At 31.3% G+C, this 24,370-nt stretch overlaps 2 protein-coding genes across 2 annotated transcripts; both read left to right on the forward strand.

Moving 5' to 3' along the window:
* The first annotated feature begins 5,692 nt into the window (after positions 1-5,692).
* Positions 5,693-9,546, forward strand: LOC111018110 (zinc finger CCCH domain-containing protein 3). The gene is made up of 7 exons (XM_022294062.2): positions 5,693-6,109; positions 6,592-6,770; positions 6,921-6,974; positions 7,200-7,316; positions 7,443-7,754; positions 8,473-8,718; positions 8,983-9,546. The coding sequence occupies exons 1-7, from the start codon at positions 6,058-6,060 to the stop codon at positions 9,331-9,333; spliced, it is 1,311 nt and encodes a 436-aa protein (XP_022149754.1). The 5' UTR covers positions 5,693-6,057; the 3' UTR covers positions 9,334-9,546.
* Positions 9,547-22,464: 12,918 nt separating this feature from the next.
* LOC111017997 (ethylene-responsive transcription factor 3) lies at positions 22,465-23,907 on the forward strand. Its single transcript, XM_088121131.1, has 2 exons — positions 22,465-22,648; positions 22,725-23,907. The coding sequence occupies exon 2, from the start codon at positions 22,799-22,801 to the stop codon at positions 23,453-23,455; it is 657 nt and encodes a 218-aa protein (XP_087977257.1). The 5' UTR covers positions 22,465-22,648; positions 22,725-22,798; the 3' UTR covers positions 23,456-23,907.
* Positions 23,908-24,370: the final 463 nt, after the last annotated feature.

The following is a 24,370-nucleotide window of genomic DNA, read 5'->3' on the forward strand; positions in this document are numbered from 1 at the left end:
CAAATTGATGTTCATTAAACATAAAAGAGTTTTTTCTCGTTTACAAATACTTTCTACCTCATTTCACGGTAAATTTGTATTTCTTAAAACAAAAATTTAGTGAAAATTAATTTAAATGACTAGCTCTCATCTCACTCCTCCGGAAAAAGGAAAAAATAAAATAAAAAATTCTTCCTGATTTCTTTAATGCATTATTACGAATAATGGATTATCCGTGTCTTAAAGTAAAACATTGGTTCAAGAATCCTTGTTCACCTATAAACAAAAGAAAAAGAAAAAGAAAAATAGAATCAACGGTGGCGTTGGATCAAGATTCACTTTTATAGCCAAGGAGAAGCAATATCTGGGACACGTGGCAGAAGGCGAATGGCGCGTGGGTGAACGAAACAAGGAAAGCGCGTGGAGGACAGACAGTGGACGGAGGGAGAGTGTGAAAACAAAACGAAGGGTAAAGATTTTAGAAAAAATCTGCTTCTCTCTCTCTCTCTGTTTTGTTGGTGAGTGGGGGAGGTTCAATCTGTCCCTTTCATGGGCCCCACCCCTCCATTTATTAGCCATTGCGTTAGAGTTTTCGTGGGCCCCTTTGGACCATTTTACCCTCACCCTCACCCTCCCCTTTTTTTTTCTTTTAATTATTATTTTTTATTTCATTTTGATTCCTAATAAACTATCTATTTTTGTCTTAAACTTTTTTCTTTTTTGCTATTAAAATTACTATTTTTATCTTAAATTTTTTGAATTCAACCCACTTAATACTCACCTAGTATGACATGTGGTCACATCATCGGTTAATACACATGTTTGAAGTTATATTAAACAAGTCGTGGTATGATATTCAAATTAATGAAATCTAAGTAAAATTTGAAGTCTCTTGTATATAATAGTCATTTTAAATTTTTATTAATTAAAATAAAATAAATTTTAAAAATTCAAGGATATAAATTATTTAAAATATTAAGGTGTTTTTAATAGGTAGCAAAAAGATTTGCTATATTTGAAAAATTAGCAACTAACTTTTTTATTTTTCAAATATGGTATAGATTTTTAAATCAGATTTTTCGTTTTACTCAAAATTTGCTCTTGTTATCGATATACTTCAAATCCTGTATATAATTGATATAACTGGTATAATTAATATAAACTATATTACTGATAAAACTGATATCCAGTATATTAATCACACTAAATATATGAACTGTTTATTTGATATCATTAGTATATTTGATATTAATTAAGTATATTAGTTTTATAACATATATACCAAATATAAAGTATATCATTGATGTAACTAAATATAAAGTATATTACCAATATAACTAATATAATTAATATATTTAATATGATGTATATTAGTCATACTAAATATATGAATGATACATTTCATATTAGGTATATCACTGGTAAATATTTTTCAAGTTCAAAAATTTTTATTTAAGTAACATTTGCATGTTTTTTATTGATATATCAAGTATATCAATTATATAATTTATTTTAGTATATTGTTGATATATCTAAGATATCTAATATCAACCATCATATATATCAAATATATACTTTATATTAGATGTACAAGTTATATATCATTGGTATACCAAGTATAAAATATATCACTGATATAATTGATATGAAGTATATTAGCCACACTTAATATATTATTGATATACTTCATTGTAGGTATATCAACGCAAACGATATAATCGATTTTTTCATTCTTTTTATTTGGTTTGAGCCTTATTTTTTGTTATATTTACAAATAAAAGACATAGTTGTTATATTTACAATTAACTATTAATCTTTTGCTATATTTGCAAGTCACCCTAAATATCAATTATTTTTAATTTATATTCACTCCATCCTAATCTCATATAGTCTCTGCCAATCCTTTTTGTGATACCAAACAAAAAAACAAAAGCGAAAAATAAAGCATTTGAAAAAGTAAAATTGAAGAACATATTCTGTTGTGTGAATTTTGAATTTCTTTAGAATCTCCATAGACACCCTAACTTCTTCTATTTATCAATCTTACCCGTGTTTTTAATTATTAAATTTCGTGTAATTTTAAGTTTTTTTTTTTTATTTATCCTAGGAGTTTTTTTTTTTTTTAAGTCAACTATAACTTCATTGGTCCAATTATCGTAAGTGGATATGAAGTTTGGTAAATTGTAACTTAATGATTTGATTTAATCTTTTAGTTTTATTCCACCAAGCTGTTTAAAGTATCAATTTTACCCATATATATTAATTTGAGTTAAATGATAAATATAATTTACAAACTTCAAATATCTATGCATCATTTTACTTTTGAAGTGTGGAAGTATGTTATCTATTTAGTTCAATTAGATAAATATTAGTTAATTTGACTTAAGATAAATAGATAATTAAATTAATTAATTTAACTTATATGCATTAACCCATTTATTAATATTTGTATTATTTTAAATCCGTTCATGAATGTCACACGATAGTTATCTAATGTTAAGTGTAATAAAAAAAAGCGTGACATTAATAGAGATCGATGTCATGCATGTAATCAATTAAAATTTGGAATATCTGGTCGTTGATCTTGGCTGACTATGTGTTCGGGATGACTTCTAAAGTAAAAATAATTTCTCCATGACCACTTTTGGAATAATTAATAATTTAGAGTATGTTTAGGGTGTGTTTGGAATGATCATTTTGTCGTCCAAATCACCTCACTTTCTATTGATCATATTTGTCCAATTAAAATTTTGAATTTAGGAAATTTTAAAATCACTTTAAATTGATTTTTAAGATATCACTTGAATGGTGATTTGGAAAAATCAATTATACTTAAATAATTTTTTAAAAAAAAATACTCCTTTTACTATCAGACATCACTTTTAGACTAGTAAATATGTATTTTTTAAAAATCTATAATACTTGATAATAAATAAAATACATATATGTTTACAAAATTAGATTACCCTAAAAAATATTTTCCGAAGAAACAATTCATAGATGATTAAAAATTGTCGAAAGGTCTGAACAGGAAAGAAAGAAAAAAAAAAGCTGAAATTGAAATGATATGTCAATTCTACCCTGAGATATTAATAAGTAAAGTCAACACAGACAAATATAATTTTATAATAGAGAAAATATGAGTTTTCTTTTTTCAAACTAAAAATTAGAATTAGTACTGTAAAAAATAATAATTATTTTGTAAGAAAGGTAATATATATATATATATATATATATAACCGCTTAGAGGGAGACCTCTTTTTATTCATTGGTTCTCCTTGAGGGCAAGCACGTGACTTGGCGCCTGCTCTCTGGCAAACAAAAATTTCTCTGATGCCCCTCTGACGGCGACGATTTTTCACTTTTCTCCAAAAATTTATGGACAATCGGAAAATGGCACATGGATTTGAGAAAATTCCAGTTACGGTGGATTGACTCTATTGCCCTTCGAATCTGGAAAATAAAGTGGTTTTTCTAATAACATTATTGTCATTTCGCTTAAAGGTTTTTGGACAGTTTATGTGGGCCCGGCCTTAAATTCTGGCCCACATTTCGCCACCGCCCCCTCCCCTTCGCGCCCTTTCACGTCGACAAATTTTCGCCAAGTTAAACGGCGGTGAAAGAAGCATCCGTGAATATTACTGAAATACCCTTACTTCCCTTGCAATGTTTCACACATTATTATTGTTTCTTCCTAAGATAACAATAAAGTATTTTGCTGAAAATTTGGTAGTCTAACCCTGAAATTTAATCTCTGTTTCATTACTATTTTGTTTATGATTTTTAGTTTTCAAATATCAAGTTTATAAACATTATAAAGCTAACATTTAAATATATTTATAATAAAAAAACTTATTAATGAAATTGTATAAAAGCTAGCATAATTTTGAAAACATAAAATTAAGAACGAAATGGTTATCAACCTGCCTCTTAATTTTATTATTTCTAAAATTTTTACACAATTTTAAAAATATTTTTTAAAAATAACAAATGAGAAATATAAAAATTACAAAGTGTTTAGGATTCTAACCAAGTATAAATGATAAACAATAAACAATAATAAATAAGCCTAAAATATTGGACTTTTTCAATTTGGTTTATAATTTTTTTAAAGTTTCAATTTCATTCTTAATATATTTGATTTTTTTCAATTAATTTATTATTACCACAAAACGTTGAAATTAGTTAACAAAATAATGATATAGTATAGAAATGCACTTAATTAGTTGAATTAAGAGTTTTTTAGATTAATTTGATAAAATAGGCATAATGGTAGCTCATAAAATTAAAAACTAACTACTAATGTGAGTGGTAATTTGTTAGACTTAACATTAAACAAAATTCAATATATAGAGGAAGAAATTAAATCTTTTAAAACATTAGATGAAGTTAAAAAAAAAGATTAATAAATTAGCAAAATTAATAAAATAATAACAAATGATTTTATACCTGTTTATTTTCCACTCCCATCCAAAAAGACTTGTATGCCCTCCATTCCTGTACTTATTTTCTCGAGTGGTCGTCTGAGTCAACCATGGTCTTCCTTGGCTAATGGTGCTGAAAGAGTCCAATCTTGACTTGACGTCACTTTGTGGATTTATAGTGATTGTAGTTTTTTTCCTCTCTTTTTTAATTTTAATTTATTTTTATTTCATAATTTCACCTTTATATAAATATATCAGAACTATTTATCAATTATGTGTATTACTTAATGTAGGGTAAAAGTAAGAATATTGATCGGTCAGACAGGGCCGAGGAAGCCTATGGCTATTAAACTTTACAAATACCTAATTAATTTATAAAGATAAAATTTAAAATGTATAATTAAAAATATTTACATATTTTAGATGGGATGCAAATATGGCCGATATCAAAATGGCGCAAACATATATTTTTTGTCCACGTCGTTCAAATTAAATCAGGAAAGAAAAATTATTTATCTCCATCCCTGCCCCCAATTGAATCTATTGTGCAAGGATATTAGAGTGTATAAAGTTTATTGAGCTCTTTTTACGAAGAATTGAAAATAATATTTGTTTAACAACTGTTTAGTTATACATGAATTAAATATGTTATACAATTTGTTACTCAACTACCAATATTCTAATAACTCTTTTTTTTTAATAAAATTAATAACACAATGAAGTTATATGTACAAAGTGTGGATTCTTTAGGCCCAAATATCTCAAAAGAAAAAAAAACCGAAGTAAAAGACAACAAATAATAATTCTCGTGAAAGAAAAAGAAAGAGTGAGAAATACATCCAACTTTATTCCATGTGTGTTGCTATTTGATTGATCATAAATTTCTAGAAAATATCAAAGTTTATTACCTAAAAAAAGGAAAAGGAAACATTGGTGTGACATAAATTTATACCAATAGATTTTCAAGATCATGATATGATTATACAACTATATTTTGATTGGTATAAAAATTTATTTACAGTATGATAGAGTAAAAAAAATGTAAAAATGCTCTGTTGTGTAATAATAATACCTTGAATAATTTGTTGAATGTTGACTTATTAAAAAAACCGGTAATAATAACGATAATAATGGAACCCAAACACGCCCTTGTATTTATGAATGAATTAACGACGTAACTACCGCTTTATTACGATCACCAGGAACAGTGGCACGCCGAGGGCAAAATGGTCATTCCACCACTCTTGCCCGTATTTATTATTCGTACACGAGCGTGAAGAAACTTGTTTTATCGTTAATTGGGAAAAGAAGAAAAAAGAAAAGGAATTTATCGAATTGGAATAATAGTGGATTTCACATTGATTCTTCACAATCTATCCGCGATTCCCTTCTCGCCTTGTTCCTTATAAGATTTCTAAATTGGTTTCTCTCTTCAATTTCAGACTCAGATCATCTTTGTTATCCGCGGAAGATCACACCATTAATTAAAGTTTTTCCTTTTTAAAAAAAAAATTTTGGGCGATTTCGGAGTGTTTTTGTGTTTTTTTTTTTGTTTTTATCTTTGTCTGAATTTTCCCGGGAGATTTGAGGAGGTTGCTCAGCTTGATTGGTTGGATTTGAAAAGCATTTGAAGGTTTTTTAATATCTACTACCGATGCCAGATAATCTGCAAGTTCAGAGGAATGCTGTTCCTAACCAATCCCCTGGTAACACTGAAGCTTCAACGATTTTTTATGCACTTTTCTGGGATTGTGAGGATCTGATCCTCATTTCTCTGTATTAACTTTCTAATGACTATGAATTTTTGGTGATCGGGCGTTTCTAGTTCCAACTGTTTTGCTAGTGTTGAAGTGTGTAAGAAATTTCATGAAATTAGCGATTTTATTGTTCTCTTCCGTATCTGTCTCCATTAAACCATGATTCTGGTTGAATGTATTCGAGCCTCACTGTTATCTGGCTTTGAAGAACTCTTATGATTTTGCGATGGGTATGAGAGGCATTGAGAGATTTTATTTTCTTCTTATCTAGCTATATCGATTTTGTTACTTGGACTTTATTAGTGAAATTGTTAGAGCATCTTTTGACGGTTCACGGATGTGAAGAGAGTTAGTTCCTGGTGCAGTGTAGATCATATTATTATTCATCGCATTTTGATCTCTTGATTTCTAATTTCCCTCTTTGGAATCAGATATCTCCGAGGCGCTTTGGCGGTTGGAAATCGGTGATAATCAGGATGGAGGTGACGCGGAAGAATCAAGCCCTTACCCCGATCGACCCGGCGAACCTGACTGCTTATATTATATGAGAACTGGCTCTTGTAGCTATGGAAGTAATTGTCGTTTTAATCATCCTGTCTACGTTGCGCAGGTATAAGTTATTTTTGCTTCTGAAACAAAATTGGAATCTCTCGATTGTTGCTGCTGTCACTTTATCATCCATACTTTACCTGGTTCTAATGATCTCCTATCTACTGATGGTTCTGTAATGCATTTCTTTTGCTATTTGTTAATCGTACAGGGTGCTCTGTATAATGGGGAACTTCCAGAAAGAATTGGGCAACCCGACTGTGAGGTATTATTATCGAGTAGAAGTCTCTCAGATGTTGATGTTTTCCTATCATATTTGTAACTTTTTTAGCAATCTAGATGAAGTATTGCCTAGATTTGAAAACTTTCCTCAGCAGTGAAATGAGATAAACCTTCCATGGGAGACTCATCTCAGGGCTATTTGGTGACAATTTTTGCAATTTTTGATGTCTTCGATTACTAATTTCCAAACACGTGTTCGTGTTGGCAGTATTTTCTGAAGACGGGGACCTGTAAATATGGAGGATCCTGTAAGTATCATCATCCAAGAGATAGGCGTGGAGCTGGGCCAGTTACATTTAATATATTAGGTCTTCCCATGCGACAGGTGTGCAGTCCTGTGATATCAATTTGATGCTATCTGCATATTTATTTCTTAGCTAACTGGTTATACAAGAGAATGTTGGCATTGGAATTTATTATAATGATTTTGTTGAACCCAATGCCTTCTCAGGAAGAAAAGTCCTGTCCTTATTACTTGCGAACTGGGTCGTGTAAATTTGGAGTTTCATGTAAGTTCAATCATCCCCAGCCATCATCGGTTGGAAATATGTTACCTCAAGCTAGACCTGGTGCCTTGGGGTCTGCTGGCACTCCATTCATGCCTTCATCTGGTTTACCTTATTCTGGTGGAATTCCTGCATGGTCATTGCCTAGAGTACAATATATGCCCGGTCCATGTGTACAAGGCCAACAATCTTATGTACCCGTCTTGGTTTCTCCATCACAGGGTGCCATAGCTGCACAAGACTGGAACACTTACATGGTTAGTATCTGTCTGAATGAACAAAGGTTGTGATGAATTTTTAATGCTATGCATTTTGACAAAAGATACTATTTTATCTATCTTGCTTTTTATTTGTCGTGTGAAGTATATAAGAACCTTGTGGTTGTGCCTTGTCTTGGAGTCATTGAGGACGTCTGCTCGGTGATTATCAAGCACAGTAGTAGCCGTGATAAAAATTTGGCATGTTCCAAATGTTCCAGTTCATTTCTGTAACTCAGAATATATTTATGTTGGTTGTTTAAAATTTAGTTGGCACAACTACTTGCATTTCTGTGCATTGGCATTCTTCTCTCTTGCTTGATAGAAGGGATTTGTATTCCTGTTGTTTCAGTTTAGATGTGCCTGTCAAGATGGGTGGGAATAGATAGTGTTGTCGGTTCAACATTTTTCTGTTGTGCTTTATTTTCAACTTTTGACGGATATAGGATAAGAGAGATCATTTTCTGAGTAGTTGTATTTTCTTTTTATGTCAACCTTTTGGAAATCTATCAACTATGTAGAAAACATGGTTAATTTTTACTTAAAACCTATTTACGCACACAATGCCTGAGAGAATGTCAACTCCGTTGGTTGCCTTTGGATGGTTTTAGATCAAGTTACCTAGGTATGTCTTTTGTATTCAATTGAGCAGATTTTTTTTGGTTTAGTGATGTTGTTGCCTCGAGTATTATTTGTGACTATGATCATGTGCTATCAGGGCAATGTCAGTCCTGTTCTTCCCAATCTTGGTTATGGTTCTGTCAATTTGGATGACTCATATTCTAATGGGCATTTGGCCTTATCAACATCAACTCCAGCGCTACCTGATCGACCTGATCAACCAGAATGCCGTTATTTTATGAACAACGGAACGTGCAAATATGGATCTGATTGCAAGTTCCATCATCCGAAACAAAGAATTGCACAATCCGCAACAAATGCACTTGGGCTGCCTTCAAGACCCGTAAGTTTTTATATTCTCACCCATACAAAAACTATGCAATTACATTTATTGATCTGCTCCCATTACAGTGTAAATTGAATCATGAACTCTTTCAATTACAATGAAATGTGAAAACTGAAAAGACAGATCAACTACAAGTACTCGTAATCTGTGCTGCTTGTTGAGTTCTTCCTTTTTGAAATCCATTTGGCTAGTAATCGGTTGAATCTTTATTCCTCATCTTTCACTCTGGTGGTTGATTTCTTTCTTGGCCGCTTCATATAGGGGCAAGCTGTATGTTCATACTACGGTATGTATGGGCTCTGCAAGTATGGCCCCAGTTGTAAATTTGACCATCCATCTGCAACATATCCTTATAATTATGGCTTCACTCTGCCTGTGCTTGATTCATCTTTTCTAAAGTACCCCAGCAACAACTTATCAATATCCTCACACGAAACCTCGGCCCAGACGTTATCTAAATCTTCTGAATGGGTCCAGAAAGCTGATGCTTCAAACAACAAACGCCGAACTACGGACGCAAAAGTTGTAGACAACACAGCTGAAGAGGCGACCTCAGTTTCATCCTCATTACCACCAGGGGGTTCAGAAAGTTTACAAGATCAATCTGGTTGAAACCTGGCTGTTTTGTTTATTTTGACTCTGTTGTTTAGTATGTTGTCAAGGAATTACAGATTTTCTTACTTTGTACCTCCTATGCCCCAATTTCACCTGTGATAATGTGGAGTGAAAACAAGTTGCTTGGAGATTCATTTACATGAGTAAGCTGTTGTGGGGCAGGGGAAGGCATTTTTTGTGTTCAATAAAGTGCAGGTGAAATTAAAACAATCACTTTCTTTTTTTTTTCCTTTTTAGCCCTTTTATCTGTTCTCATTTATGAGATGCGACTTTGAGTTAATTTTGCAATCTGATGAGATTTTGATGCGTAAAATTTCTTATGGTGTAGATTTAATTTATGGTTTTATATAATGAACCTTATTTCATGTAAAAATACTTTGTGATCTAAGTTCAAACCACTGCATTAAGGGAAGTGAGGCTGCCACCTGTGATCAATTGGTAGTGAAGCTCAGCCATAAGCCTAAAGGTGGAGACTGGCCTTGTAACGATGAATACAATCTTTAAAGACAATTTCTCGGAGTAATTTAGTCACACCTCAACTAATTTTAATTTTACGAAATAAGTGGTTTCCTCTTTTTCATCTTTTAGGTGAGTTTAATTTGTAACTGACCCACTTATTTTATATTATGTAATTTTTAAAAGGTTCACTTTAGTATTTGAACTTTATTCTTAAACTTTTAAATTTTCTATTTTAGCATTTGAACTTTGAAGGAAAAAAAGTTTCGTTCATGCTATTGTTTTGTCACCTAATATTTGTCCACTCAATATTTCAATCAATTTTTCCGTGTGGGTCTAATACATATCCACGTCAACATTTAATAGAAAAATAATAATAACGACAGAAAAATGGGTGTTTCAAACCATGTTGGATAATAATTTTGTTCTTGATTTTATGTTTTTGAAAATTAAGTTCGTAAACACGGCTTTCATCTATGTATTTATTTATTTTGCATCTACTTTTTAAAAAGTATTTTCAAAATTTAAAACTAAAAAATAATTTTAAAAAAAATAGTTCTAGTTTTTGAAATTTAAAATTGTAAGAAAGGTGTAGTTAAATAATCTCACGTACATTTATAATTTAGTAACGAAAAAAGAGTGAAGGCCACTTTAATTTGGTAAAAGGAAAAAAAGTTGAATGACTACTTTAATTTGGAAGATTTGTTTAAAGAACAAGCTTCGAATCCCAAATAATAATAATAATAATAATAATAATAATAATAATACAACAAAAGCAGATTTTGAAATACATGATAAACCAACATGTTAAACCATCTCAATCTACATGTTTGTTGTTAAGACAGCAAAAGATATGCTATGAAGCTCTCCTATAATTTTTAGCAAAATTATTGGATATTAACTTAACCATCTCAATCCAATAATATATTCTCACACCAAAGCAGAATAATTTCTTTTGTAAATTAATGTACCATTTTCATTTTTTAAGAAATATAAAATGGAAATGGTGTCTAGATTATGCTGCCAAGACCTATGAAAAAAAATCTGAACCTAAATTGTTTTTACTTTAAAAAGAAAAAGGCTTAAAAGAAGAAAGCCTATTTCTAAAGATCATGACTTCGAATCCTCCTGTCCTATCTATTATATTAAAAAAATTTGTTTATATTAAATTCTTTTGAAATTATTGATTATATATATATAGGGTTGGGTTTGGTTTGGTTTCCGACAAGGTAAGAGGGGGCAGGAGGCAGAGATTTACGTACAAATTCATGTGGACGTGGGAAGGGAACCCTGTTTCATATCATATCTCCCCATTTGATTCCAAGGCCCCATTTATTCATCTCATCTCTCTCTCCTCTTCCCTTATTTACTTTCTCTCACTTCCACCTTTGCCCAAAATAATAACATTAATGTGACTGTCCTAATGTAGCTGTCTCGATAATCTTTTAACGCAGATCAAAAGTTTGAAGTCTAACTACCATAGAGTTTGTTCAACAAATTCACAATCTCTCTTGTATCAGATATTAATGTCGACTGGTTAAAAGCATTATTATTGAGATTATAACTTTTACCAAATATGTTATGTTGTTCAACTAAAAAAAAGATAATTATTTTAATTTTATATCACTGTTGTAAAAAAAAATGGTATCAAACAAAATTTTATTCAATTTAAATATTTAAAAAACGGTTTGATATAGAGTTTAAAATATAGTTGGTAGTTTTTTGCTTTTTATACATTAATAGGGTAGAACTGTCCATCATTGTTCCAACCTCCTTAAATAATTTATTCACTTTCATCGTTTCTCTGTCACTCTCCTTTATGTGACATTCTCACCCTCGCACTACTATATTGCATTATATGTTTTTTTTTTCTCTTTACTTCCTTTTTCTTAGAAATTTAAGTGAAATTACAAAAAAGGCGAGAATCTCACGACTCGAGATGAATGTGCAATACAAATCAAGGCACCCAATGCAAGTAAGACCAAGAAAAAAGGAACAACAAAATAGAAAACCAACAAAGAAAGACATATCCATAGAAAAAAGAGACAAAAGTGACATGTCATCTTCTATTTCAAATTTTTTGGATTGACTCATAAAATTAGTTGAAATATTTACCTACTTATTCTACTAATATTCCGATGGTGAATTGAAACCTTATTTGTTATACGAGAGATATATTTTTGTTCTTAAATATTATTTATTCGAAAAGAATATAACAATTTAAACTAGAGCGATGATTGGAATCTAGGATTCTACCACTTTTGATCAAGGTAGTTATCAGATATTTCAAATAACGTAGGTTTCAAAGTAAAATCAAAAGAAAGGTAAATTAAATAAAAAAATTCCAAAATTAAAGTAGGTTTTACAACTATTTACAAAATTAGAATAGAAATTTGGTCAAAGTCAAAGAGCTGCCACATCCCACGGCGGCCTCTCTCTTGCTCTCTCCCCTCTATTTTTTTTTTTCCTTTTTATTGGTATTGGTGTAGTTTTTATTCTCTCATAGAACCAATCACAATTTTGTTACGATTTTATAGGTTAGGATTATGATTTTTTAAAACAAATTCAAAATTTTCGAAAAAATTATAAGTTTTGGTTTTATTGTAATTATAGTACGACAAATGGTAAATAAAAATAAAGTTTTCAATAAATTGCAGTTAGAATTCGTGTAAATTTGTATTTAATGAATAAATATCATATTTAAATAAGAGAGAATTATAAATCTTTATAAAATAGTAGCTGATTCTGGCTATGGTTTCGATCATATTTAAGATTCTTAAATTAAGAAGGTAGTCATACTTTAAAGATTTTTATAGAAAGTTTCCTAAAAAAAAAAAATTATAAAAAGATACAGAAAGCAATTTTGGTCAATATATTAGTCCGAATTCAAGTTGTAATTCTTTTTTTTATGGAAAAAAAAAATTTACTCTACCCAGTTTATTTATGCTTGAGAATTTGATTTTTTTAAAAATATTATTAAATTTTTTATTAAGGAAAAGTAAAAAATAGATATTATTTCACCCAAAAAGAACTGCTGGCATATAAGTTAGATTCTCTTTAGATCCAAAGAAATTTTTGTTGGTTAAGATTATTCCTAAAAAAATTTAAACAGAAACCGTGAAAGAAAAGAAAATAATTTAAGAAAAACTGAATCGCCACGTGGTGTAGAAATCGCGGTAATTGGATGTGATTCTGAGCTAAATCGTGTCCATTGGGTGCGACTTACCGAAAATCGCGGCCATCTCACTGCCTATTTTTTGAATTAGTTTCTTTAGTACATTATTTCTGTGATATTTTTTAAAAAACGCATTATTTTTTTTAAAAAAATCCAAGAATTTACTTAGGTAAATATCTCCTTTTGAAGCTTCTCAAATTGAAAAAATTAACATTTTAACTCGGTTTTATTTTTAAAGAACTTATCAAGTACTATACTGTACCGTTTTTACTTTTTTCGCACCAAAAATATATATTTTAGTATGTGTTCGTGTGTTTTGATGAATTCTCTATTGTTTAAGAAGTTTTAAATTTTTAGTCAAAAAAAAAGAAGTTTTAAATTTATTTCTTAGTTTTAAATATTTTTTAATTTGATTCATGATTCTTAAAATTTTGGAAAAGAAACTAGACCAATTTAAGGGGAGAAAATTTTATCCTTCTCTAAATTTTTAAGAATTTAACACGTTTCTTTAAAGTGACTTAATTATTCATCTAACTTTCTATCGATTCACTAAATCTCACTTCATACAAGATTATATCAATCGATTTTCACATCCACTTATACAAAAATAGTATAATTTATTATGTCTACTTTCTAAACAACATGAAACCAATTATAAAAGATTTAAAAGGAAAAAAAAGGAAAAAAACAACTGTAAGGGATACAACATATATTTAGCATTATGTGGAAATTTTATTGATATGGATTTGGAGAGTGGATTGGTTGGAAAATGCTGGGTAGAAATTAGGAAATGGGACGTGATCAAATGAGCAACCCGTCGACCCGTCAAAGTAAGTATAGCTCAGCGGTAATTGGCATGTATCTCAAACCAAGAGATTGTGAGTTCGCTACTCCTACATGTTGTACTAAAAAAAATGAACAACCTGACTCTCCCTCCCTCATACATATTGACCAAAGATCATCTTGGGCATGTTGGTTCAGGTAAAAATAGCGACTTTTTACAAAAATTAATGAGTTGTGAATTTTTTAAGGACAGTGAAGACAAGATTTAATCCTTCCATCGATGAACCAAATATTTTCCTTATTTGTCTATGACTACATGCTCAAACCAGTCGTTTAGATTTTATGTTTAGTTTCATTTATATATAGTTTTTTTTAGCGAGTGTTTATGCAAAGATTTGCACAACAGTGTGTTTCTGGTTGTAGCTCGAACCCGGCCTCCGGACCGACCTGACCACTTGGGCGGACCTGCACAAAAAGGTGAGCACTCCGACGATCAAGTCAGTATAGGTCGGATTCCAAGTCTAGTTCGAAGCCAGAAATCATCGTACCTGATCGGGGAGTGAGGTCCCCTACTTATGGGTGGCGGTCCCGCTAATCTAGCGACCGTTACATTCAGTAATCTCGGGACCGTCGGTTACATCCGGTAATCTCGGGACCGACGGTTACGCCCGATAATCACGCCGCAGACAGTTGCGCATCTCGGCCCATACCGGGCTCCCCGGTGGGTCGGACATGAGCTGGGCTCACCTCGGCCCTCACACTTGGCATTTTTCGGCGTTGGTGGCGGGCATCTCGGCCTTCCGAGCTGGGCGTGATTCATGAGTCATCTTGGGACACCAATAGGGGTCTTCCACGTGTCCCGAGTATACCATTCCCCAAACAGCGAGAAACTTGTTACCACTTGTTGGATTTGTAAGATAAATGTAAACAAAGTCTCACATTGACTAGGGACGAGCATGATCTATTGCATATAGATGAAGACAATTATCTCTCTATTGGTATGAAGTTTTTTTTGGTGAAACTAAAACTAAAGTCGTGAGAATTATGCTCAAAACGGACAATATCATACTATTGTTAAGATATACTTGGATACCATATTGTTACCTTTTAACATTCCCACTTTGTCATACCAAAATTGTCTAGTTAATATACTATACTGGAATTAAATTTCCATGCTCAAGTATTTGTATAATTTTTCTATAATGAAATTTTCTTACATTACTTTTCTGCTAAAATGTGAACAGTGACTCGAAATTATTCAAGATTTTTTAGTTTTTTCAATTGATTTGTTACATCGAATTAGGACAAGTGTCGCACAATCATTTAAGCCGATTTCAAGAGGTAGGATTGTGACGTGGTGCGGTGCCGTTGCCTTTTTACGTTCCCGCCTTTCCTCTAAGCCGCCTCTTATTTTTCTCTCTTTTTCTTTTTTCTTTTTTCTTTATGTGTCGGTGTACTCCACACAGTTTTTAATTTTTTGTCTATTTCTTTATATAAAATAATTATATATATATAAAAAAGATACTCAAATTGCTTGGTTAATATAGATACATACAAATACAGAGATATATTAGAAAATATTTATATAACGAGAAATAAAGTACTCTCTTGGTTAATTTTGGATAAGCAGAACTTTTTGGCCATCGTTAAATTTTTATGGCTATAAAAAATATTTCTCTCTTTTATATGTCTAAAATCTTATTGTCCTAAGAAAATGTAGGATCATTTTTAATAATCAGTTTTTTAATTTTTTAAATTAAATTTACAAATATTACTTTCATTCAAAGTTTTGTTATTTTTAAAATTTAAGCCAACTTTTAAAAGAATAATGTTTTTTTTTAAGTTGTTTCTAGTTTTGAAATTTGGATGATACAAAACTTGTAAAGTTATTTAGTGACTTTAAATATGTTTAGAGTCGGAAGAAAATGTGCAGTTACTGTACAAATGGAGACTCCCATGGTTGGAGAATTCCTCCTAAATAAGTAGTCTTTTCTTTGGCTGAAAATAATAGTAAATTTTTAATTGACCAATGAATTGTACTCCTATAAATAGAAATATTTATTTATGTCTTGCAGAAATAATATTGAATGTGTATTTTTTTTTTAATTTTGAAATATGATATATCTCCCTTTGCCAAAAAAAAAAAAAAGAAAAAAAAATTTATATATATAATTACTCAAGCTATATTCAATTCATGAGTAATTTGTAGAGATGTGTTACATGCATCAACAAAAGTTTATTGGTTTTTTTCTTCTATTTTTTTTATTTAAATTCCCATTATAACAATATCATATAAGATTGAAGAATTAACTATATATATATATTTTTTTTTATAAGATCGAAGGTTAAAATTATCACCATCGTTTATTTATCTCAAAATATATATCTGATAAAATTTTTGTGAAGAAAAGAGTGTTTTCTTGTTAAAAATACAATAAGCATATTAGTTAAAACAAATCATAATTTTTCCAAAATTTTGTTTTGGTCATTAAATTTTATTTAAAAAGTGATTGTTGATTAATTTTATTAATTATCTTTATTAAAATCTATATTCATATCCAACTTAAGCTGACACTTAATTTTCTATACGTATTCCGATTCAAAAGAACAAAAGACATGTTTAGTAGTTAATACGAACATAGTTCAACGATCGAGGTATCTTATTCCTTCTCTTGATATCGAAAATTTGATATATCCTCATGTTTGTTGTACTAGAAACAAAATAAACAAGTTCGGTACTCAAAACTCACCCAATAAATATTACAATAGAACTTTGAGGAAATTTTAAATATTAACATAGAGTAAATAAAAATAAATATGAAAAATGAGGGAGAGAATAAATAATTTTTTTAAAAAAATTTAATGGGGTTGAGTATTGTATTGTATTAAATGAATTTGATCTACAAACAGGAAGGTGGGGCCCAGGATAACGCCGCACACGTTGTCCTTTGCGCGTCGGAGAAACGCGGCGGGGCCACCCAGTCAAAGGGGGCGGGAGGTCCGATTTGAAATTGTGGACACGGAATTCTCACTGACACGTGCTGATGGCCTATTGGATTCCTATTGACAGATGGCATCTGTAGCTGTCGGTCCAGTCGTGGGCCCCACCCCTTGCGCATAGTATCGTGGATCGTTTTTCTCTTTTTTCTTTTAATAATAATTTTGGGCCCAAACGCCGTGCCGCCCGGTTATTTTCGCGAGGTTCAAAATGCCCCCGTGGGCCCCCTTCCCTTCCCTCCAATTTCTTTTTTTTCTACCTCCACCAAAACGACGTGGTTTTTTATAATAATATTTCATCTCAGACTAATACCACGATGGTGGGTTTTTTATTTCTTTACTCCGGGTCAGATTTGAATTTAGTTTCTATAATTTTCATGTGGTAATATTTGTGTTTTTTATTTTTTTAAAAATAAAATATTATGTTTAATAATTATTTCTTTATTTTTTTATTAAAAGGTATAGAAATATGTTTCGTAATTATTTATCGTTTTCTATTCTCTAAAATTTTAAATTTAAAAAGGTAAAAGTTGCATACAAGTTATATCTGTTTTTCTAAATATTTATTATGAAGTTAATAATGATAAAATGATACATTTCAAAAAATGATAAAATAATATTTTTATTTATTTTTTTGTATAAAATAAAAAAAAACAAGAAACTTGTTCTGGTTCCTTTTGTTTTTGTTTTATCTTTTAATAAAGAAAAATATAATTCGTGTAAAAAAGAAAAATATAATTGCATGACGTTCAACAACCATGAAAATGCAAGAATTATAAAACAAAATTTTTATTTATGTTGGATCAAATTGGAAACGGGAACAAGAAACAAGCATATTTATGTTGTTTTCAAAATTTCTATACAATTCTAACAGTGTTTCTAAAAAAGAAACAAAAAACATAAACGGTTGTCAACTTGTTAGATTTCTTTATAAAATTAGAAACGAGCATTGACTTTCTTGCTTCTAAAATTTTTACACCATTTTAAAAATATATATTTTTTAAATAAGTAACGAGAAACAGAAACAACTATATTCAAATTCTCATGTTTGTCAAAAATTGAAAATTAGAGACAATAAATCATAAACGGTTCCAAAATTTCAATTTTATTTCTATAATTTTAAAAGTTTCAATTTGGTCATGTGGTATTGGTCAAATCTTAAAGTTTTTGGTTTAAATACTATTTTAGTCCATATTCGACTTTGGTTCATTTTCGTACCTGTACTTTTAAAACGTTCATCTTGATCCATTTACTCTCACCTTTTGTCCATTCTAATTATTGTAATTTCAAAATGTTCATTTTGGTTCTTGTAATTTTTAAAAGTAACCATTTAATCCATTCATTTTCATTTTCATATATTTATTTCGATCATAATTTTAGTATGACACTTCACCTACTAAATTTATTAAAATGTAGTCATGAATTTGTATTAAAGAGTTTTTATTGTATATAAAATTTTGTAAATAAAGATCAAATTGGTCATTTAAAAAGTACAAGACCAAAATAGACGCTCTGAAAGTATGATGACTAAAATGAACAAAAGTTAAATTAAAAGTACATAGACACAAATGAATGTTTTGAAAATACCGAAATCAAAATTATAAAAATCTACCTTGAGGGGCTGTCAGTTTTGTGGAAATTCGAGATTCCCGTTAGATGTGCATCTAGGTAAAACCAAAATCAAACCGTGAATATTATTAGGTAACTCATTAAACTATTTTTTTTAGGGAAAAAAAAACACTTCATTAATTGGAAACTGCCACTAGGACATGAAAATAGAACAATTCCTGTTGACAGAGGAAAAGAATACTCGAAGGGAAAAGATCAAACCAAATTGAAGGATGTATGACATGAATGTTGGGAATGACAAATATTAAAACCTTTTGTTGTCCCACACATCGGAAGAATAACCTTTGGGAAGTAGGTTGGCTTATAAACTTGGTGCGAGGAAAACCAAGATCAAGGCCCACACGTGCGCCGTCGTCGGGCTCGAGCCTGATTTTCCTTTTTTATTTTTTAAAAATTCAATTCTATTTTGGGCTACCACGTCACTATAAAAAGCTGACTCCCCTTCCATTTCAGATCATCCCATTCATCTCAATCTCCACTCAATTCCTTCACTTTTCCACCTCTCTCAACTATCTTAACTGAGCACGAGATTGATTCCACTCCTATTTCGACGAGTGAACGTCTGAATTGGAGGTTGTGTTAACCTTGGGGAGCATACCGGCAGTAAAACGATTTAGCACCGAGGTCGTGCCGATTTTGCTTTCAAGGCAGTGGTTCCGCCCACAGCACAACGTTTTTTACCTCCTGGTTCCTATTTTGTCCTTTATTGTCCAACAATGAACACCATGTTCCCCTAACCAATCTACCGGACGATTGAGAGGGAACTCATTAAACTATTAAACTATTAACTTTAAGTGTATTGTTTCATCAATAATTTCTTTTTTTTCGATTTTTTTTATGATAATCAATAATTACTTAATGTACATTGATTATAGTTTTAAAATATCAGTGACAATACCAAACCAAATGGTTTTTTGGTTTGATCGCCAGGGTGTGATGATGATTTAAAATATAAATGGATATGTGAAGTTGAATTATATTTTTTTACAATAATGACAAAATAAAAAAATCTGGTTAACACTCGTATTATGATTTTAGGGTGAAAGGAAACTCATATTAAAAATCTAACAAAATTTGAAAACGTATTAACATTTATTAAACTTTTTAATTCTTTTAACTTAAAAATTGAGAAAATGAATGATGAGACTAAAAATGGATGGGATGACGTTAAAACATTGAATTTGAAAATTTCAATAGATTTATTCATTAGTAAACAGTCTCAAATAAATAATATTATTGTTCCAATTGATTTTTATTTTAGTTTCCGATGAATAAAGGGTCAGGATGTTTTAGGATAAATAAATACGATTGATAAAAAAGTTAAATATTTATGGATAGATTTGTTTATTACTTTTTTAAGAAGTATTTGATCCATATTGGCTATCATGCCATGTCAGAAGAAAATAGATTAAAAAATCAAGATTCTAATTTTGGAGCATTGATTTTTCATTTTTTAATTTTGAATAAAAACTCTTTTAAAATTTTGAGATAGACTGTAATAATAATTGAGTATGTATTATCGATGCAACTGACCCGATGCAGTGAATAGACATATACCACCAACTAAAATATTAAAGGTTTAAATCACGAACTAAAAAAAGTAAGTCAATTTACTTTATTTTTAGTTAAAATATCAATATGTGTACATATATAAAATTTAATCCATCAATTCATTTATTATGTCGTGTTTTATAAAATAATATACATGTAGTATTTAGACTAATAAAATGTAGTATTACCTCTAATATTTGCTAAAAAAATTAGATTAACGTTTATATAGAAAAAATTAAGGTGTAAGATGGAAATTGGAATACTTGCGTGTCTTTATTTTAATAAATTTAAAAAATAAAAAATAATTTTGATTAAAATTTAACTAGATGCTAAGTTATTATTTTAAAATACAGTTTTATGGTATGAAAAAAAATGTCAAAACTACTCCGTAGTCCATTTAAGTATAGTTCAAGATAAAATTCTTTTCCTTTTAAGAAAAATAAAATTCTTCTGACTTCCTCTCTCAATAGTTAAGCCTTTTACCTTCCTCCTTCTGTTGTTTCCAAATAATTAAAAATAAATAAATATTTTGATATCAGAAAAAGAAAAAAGAAAAATCTAAAAATAAAACCGTAAGAAGATAAGAAAGAACCATTAAAATATTAAATAATAAAAATGAATAAATAAATATTGATATCAACCGAAAGAAAAAGGAAAAATCCAATTTCTTTTTGTACGGAAATGTTTCAAATAGGAAACCTGTAAAATAAACAAACAAACAAGAAAGTATTTCTAAATGAAAATTTGAAATTCAAACTCTTAAAAGGATGGAAAAAAAAAGGGAGTTATCCATTGTCCAAGTTAACCTCTTATTTTCTTACTAAAAAAAATCAAGGTAGAATTTTGATTTTTATTAGGGTGTGATCCGAAAATAAAGTAAAGGAAATAATCGGACTATTTCATTCAAATTGAACGGCAAGATCAACATACTAGACTCAACCTGATTCAATCGAGTAGATCCACTCAGACCAATTCGAAGAAATGAAAGGATTGAAGCGTGAGATGCATTTTAGATGATCTTTTTTTTATTATCCAAATCCTACCTCAACAATTTAGATATGCTTTTTTAATTTCAAAACATAATTTAATTAGGTAACAAAAAAGAAAAAGATATAATCGCATCTTTGGAAGGACACGACGACCATGTAGTGGAAGAAAACCTACTTCGGAAGACAGTATGCCTAACATTACCCAAAGGCACTTGGGTGGTCCCACACCTAAGGTTTTACAGGTCCCACGTGTCACTACTAGGACCTATTACACCTAATATTATTACCATATTACTAATATTGAAATTTTATTTTTATGGTTTTATTTTCACTTTTAAATATTTGAATTTATATCCCTTTTGATTTTTTGGGGTTGAATTTAAAATAACCTTTTTAAATAACTTTTTAAAGATATGTTCAAGAGGAAGTCTTTGAGTTTAAGACGAGAAATGAATTGTGTTTGGTTACATGTGGGATATGTGCATATCCACTTATTTGTTGCCCCACTTACGTAGTTTCAAAGAGATCATAGTTAAATTAGGTATTTAAGAGTTTTGTCCAAGTAAGATTAGAAAACTTGATAACTCGATCAATATGAGACGAATAACTATTTGTTCCAAATTCCACCACAAAAATCGAAAAATGATAAAATACAAAAGCAAATTGAAGTCACTTCAAAATTGTTTAAAGGTGGACATGCTAGATATTGAATGTAATTGGAATAGAGAGCACACCTGATAGCGTATCGTCGCCCTCCACATTAATCCAACATGTCACATCCCACTTAATGACTTAAGAAGATATAACCAATACTGTGAAGAAGTTAATTTTTCTAGAATTGAAATTATATCGTGCATCACCCTGCTAAGTTATTTATATCTTAAAAAATCACATTTATGCTCCTTTTGACACTAACACATAGACTTATCAAAGCGTGCATGATTATCTACCTATCTATTGTATCATGCATAAATTCATTCAAATTCTAAACATATCGTATTAACGTCTTAATTTAGATTTTAATTCCACCACCACATTTGTTTTAATTAAAGAAAAAACCTGAAACTATTATACTTTTTTCTCTCTCCTGAGCCCTTATAATGTTCCTCGATAAAAACATCCCCTCCTCTCTCTTTCTTTATTATTTTTTAATATTGTTATACTTATTTTAATTTTTTTAATCTTTGGTTTACTAATAAAAATTTGAATTTCTTCTCAATAGTTAACAAAGTTAAAAATGGTAGAGGGTAAAAAGATTATTACGGTATGGATCATTATTTTTCTCTAGAAAACGATAAAAAAAATACATGTGAGTGAAGATTCAAGCCCGAACTTTTAACCGATAATATATATATTTTAAACACGAAATAGATGTTAGGGTTATGGTCGAGTGTACGTATAAGACAGGTGTGTCTTTTTTTGCATATACGTTCATCCCCTGCAGAAGGCAAGCCAATGGTATTTTGGTCATTTCACCACCATGCTTTTTTAATTTTTACTACCCCTATTGAATTAATTTAAAAAAGATAAAAATTACACGAAGCAATGAACCTCGACCCGGATCTCTCATTCCGGAGAGAGAGAAGAGAGAGAAGAGAGAGAGAGAGAGAGAGAGAGAGAGAGAGAGAGAGAGAGAGATAAAACCGACCCTATAGAGATTGAGGGCGACGAAGAAGAAGAAGAAGAAGAAGAAGAAGAAGAAGAAGAAGAGAAACCAGACACAAAAATGGAGGTCCAAAATTAACACTCGAGTTCTTAAGGAGGTGGTAGTCCAAAATCTGAGCCTAACGATTTCTTTTTTCTCTCAGCGATCTACCATCTCCTGCAATTTTTTCTTCTCCCCTTTGTCTCATTTTGTTTCGAAGATTTTTTGCTTTCATCCATGCGGCGAGGCAGACCCTCAGATCCATTTACAGCGAGAGAAGTGCCAAAATCGACCGTGCAGCCCGAGAATCCTCTCAAAGAGATCCGATACAGAGGCGTTCGGAAGCGTCCTTGGGGGAGATACGCCGCTGAGATCAGAGATCCCTGGAAGAAGACTAGGGTTTGGCTCGGCACCTTCGATTCCGCCGAGGAAGCCGCTCGGGCGTACGATACTGCCGCTCGCTCTCTCCGTGGAGCCAAGGCCAAAACTAACTTCCCCTTACATCCATCCGCGATTTCGATTCAGCAACAGATTCCGTTTTACCAATCGACGCCGGATTTGCACGATTCGAACGCTTTTGGCAAGATTGACTGTGTGCAGGCCAATCGGCCTACGTCCAGCAGCTTGAGTTCCACCGTGGAGTCGTTTAGCGGGCCGCGGATTTCTAATCCCCTGTCGTCGCTGTCGATGGTTCGACGGAGGCCGGTGCAGCCAGTTTCGCCGGACGACTGCCATAGCGACTGCGATTCGTCGTCCTCGGTTGTCGATGATGATGAGGTCTGTGTGCTTGCTTCTTTCCGTAGAGCCTTGCCGTTCGATCTTAACCTACCGCCTCCGATGGACGTCGTGGATTTAACCGGTGATGATCTTCAAGCCACTGCTTTATGCCTCTGATGATGCCGATGCTGTGCTTGCTTCATATCATCATGGTTTTTAATGGTCCCTTTTCCACATTTCTTCTGTTTTTTCTATCTTATTTTATCGGGAAAAACACTAAACTGAAAAAGAAAAAAAAATTCTGAACATGGTGGTAAGTTGAAGAGAAATTTGCTCCCTCCCCCACCCTCTCCCCTTTTGTTTATCGACCCTTACTTTGTTAGACTATTTAGACTGGGTTCATTCGACGGCCATGGGCTATAAAATGTTGTCTGTATCATTGAAGCTTTTAGCATCGTTTAAGCTGCTGTGTATCTGATCTGGGATTTTCCTTTCTTGATCCGATTCACATCATCGATCCTTACTTCTGTACAAAGATTACCCATCTAATTAAAAACATCTGTAGTGTTCTAATTGCCATAAAATTTTCTCAATCGTCTCTAGTTATCTTAATATCAATTTGATTTTTACATTCTTCTCTTTCATGTGATGTGATCTGAAACCTTGTGTGAACATCTATGGTGGAAGTGTAGGGCATGTTGTTTATGATTTTACTACTTTTACAGAGAGGGCAAGAAAATGGAGTGTTTGTTTGAACTTTGGATTCTGGTTGAAAGGCTGAAGAATGGGGCTCTCTGTTTGCAGAAATTGAATGTGGGAATGGAGGCAATGGAGGTGGGCAAGGCATTGATTTTTCTGATAGGGTTTTTTATAAGAAACATTTATTGCACATGTGATGCTGATTCTTCTTGCCACACCACTCCTGATTCTGATCTCAATGTGCCCAAAACCCAATTGAGGCAGGCACCCTTCCCAAGTTCTTCCCCCCTTTAGGCAGAGGCCTTCACCAATGGCATTGCTTTGCTCAGTTTTCCTTCCCAATGCCATGTGCTTCCCCTTGCCCCCTCGTATTGGCAATACCCAAAAAAAATA

The sequence above is a fragment of the Momordica charantia genome (assembly GCF_013281855.1).
Source record: "Momordica charantia cultivar OHB3-1 chromosome 2 unlocalized genomic scaffold, Mcharantia_2.0 BLBB01000002.1, whole genome shotgun sequence".
In the NCBI taxonomy this organism is placed as follows: domain Eukaryota; kingdom Viridiplantae; phylum Streptophyta; class Magnoliopsida; order Cucurbitales; family Cucurbitaceae; genus Momordica; species Momordica charantia.

Bases quoted from the DNA above. Each gene is read 5' to 3' on its own strand.
- LOC111018110 (XM_022294062.2), top strand. From the start codon at position 6,058: ATGCCAGATAATCTGCAAGTTCAGAGGAATGCTGTTCCTAACCAATCC. The intron at 6,110-6,591 runs GTAACACTGAAG...CTTTGGAATCAG, and splicing joins TGTTCCTAACCAATCCCCTG to ATATCTCCGAGGCGCTTTGG. The intron at 8,719-8,982 runs GTAAGTTTTTAT...CGCTTCATATAG, and splicing joins TTGGGCTGCCTTCAAGACCC to GGGCAAGCTGTATGTTCATA.
- LOC111017997 (XM_088121131.1), top strand. From the start codon at position 22,799: ATGCGGCGAGGCAGACCCTCAGATCCATTTACAGCGAGAGAAGTGCCA.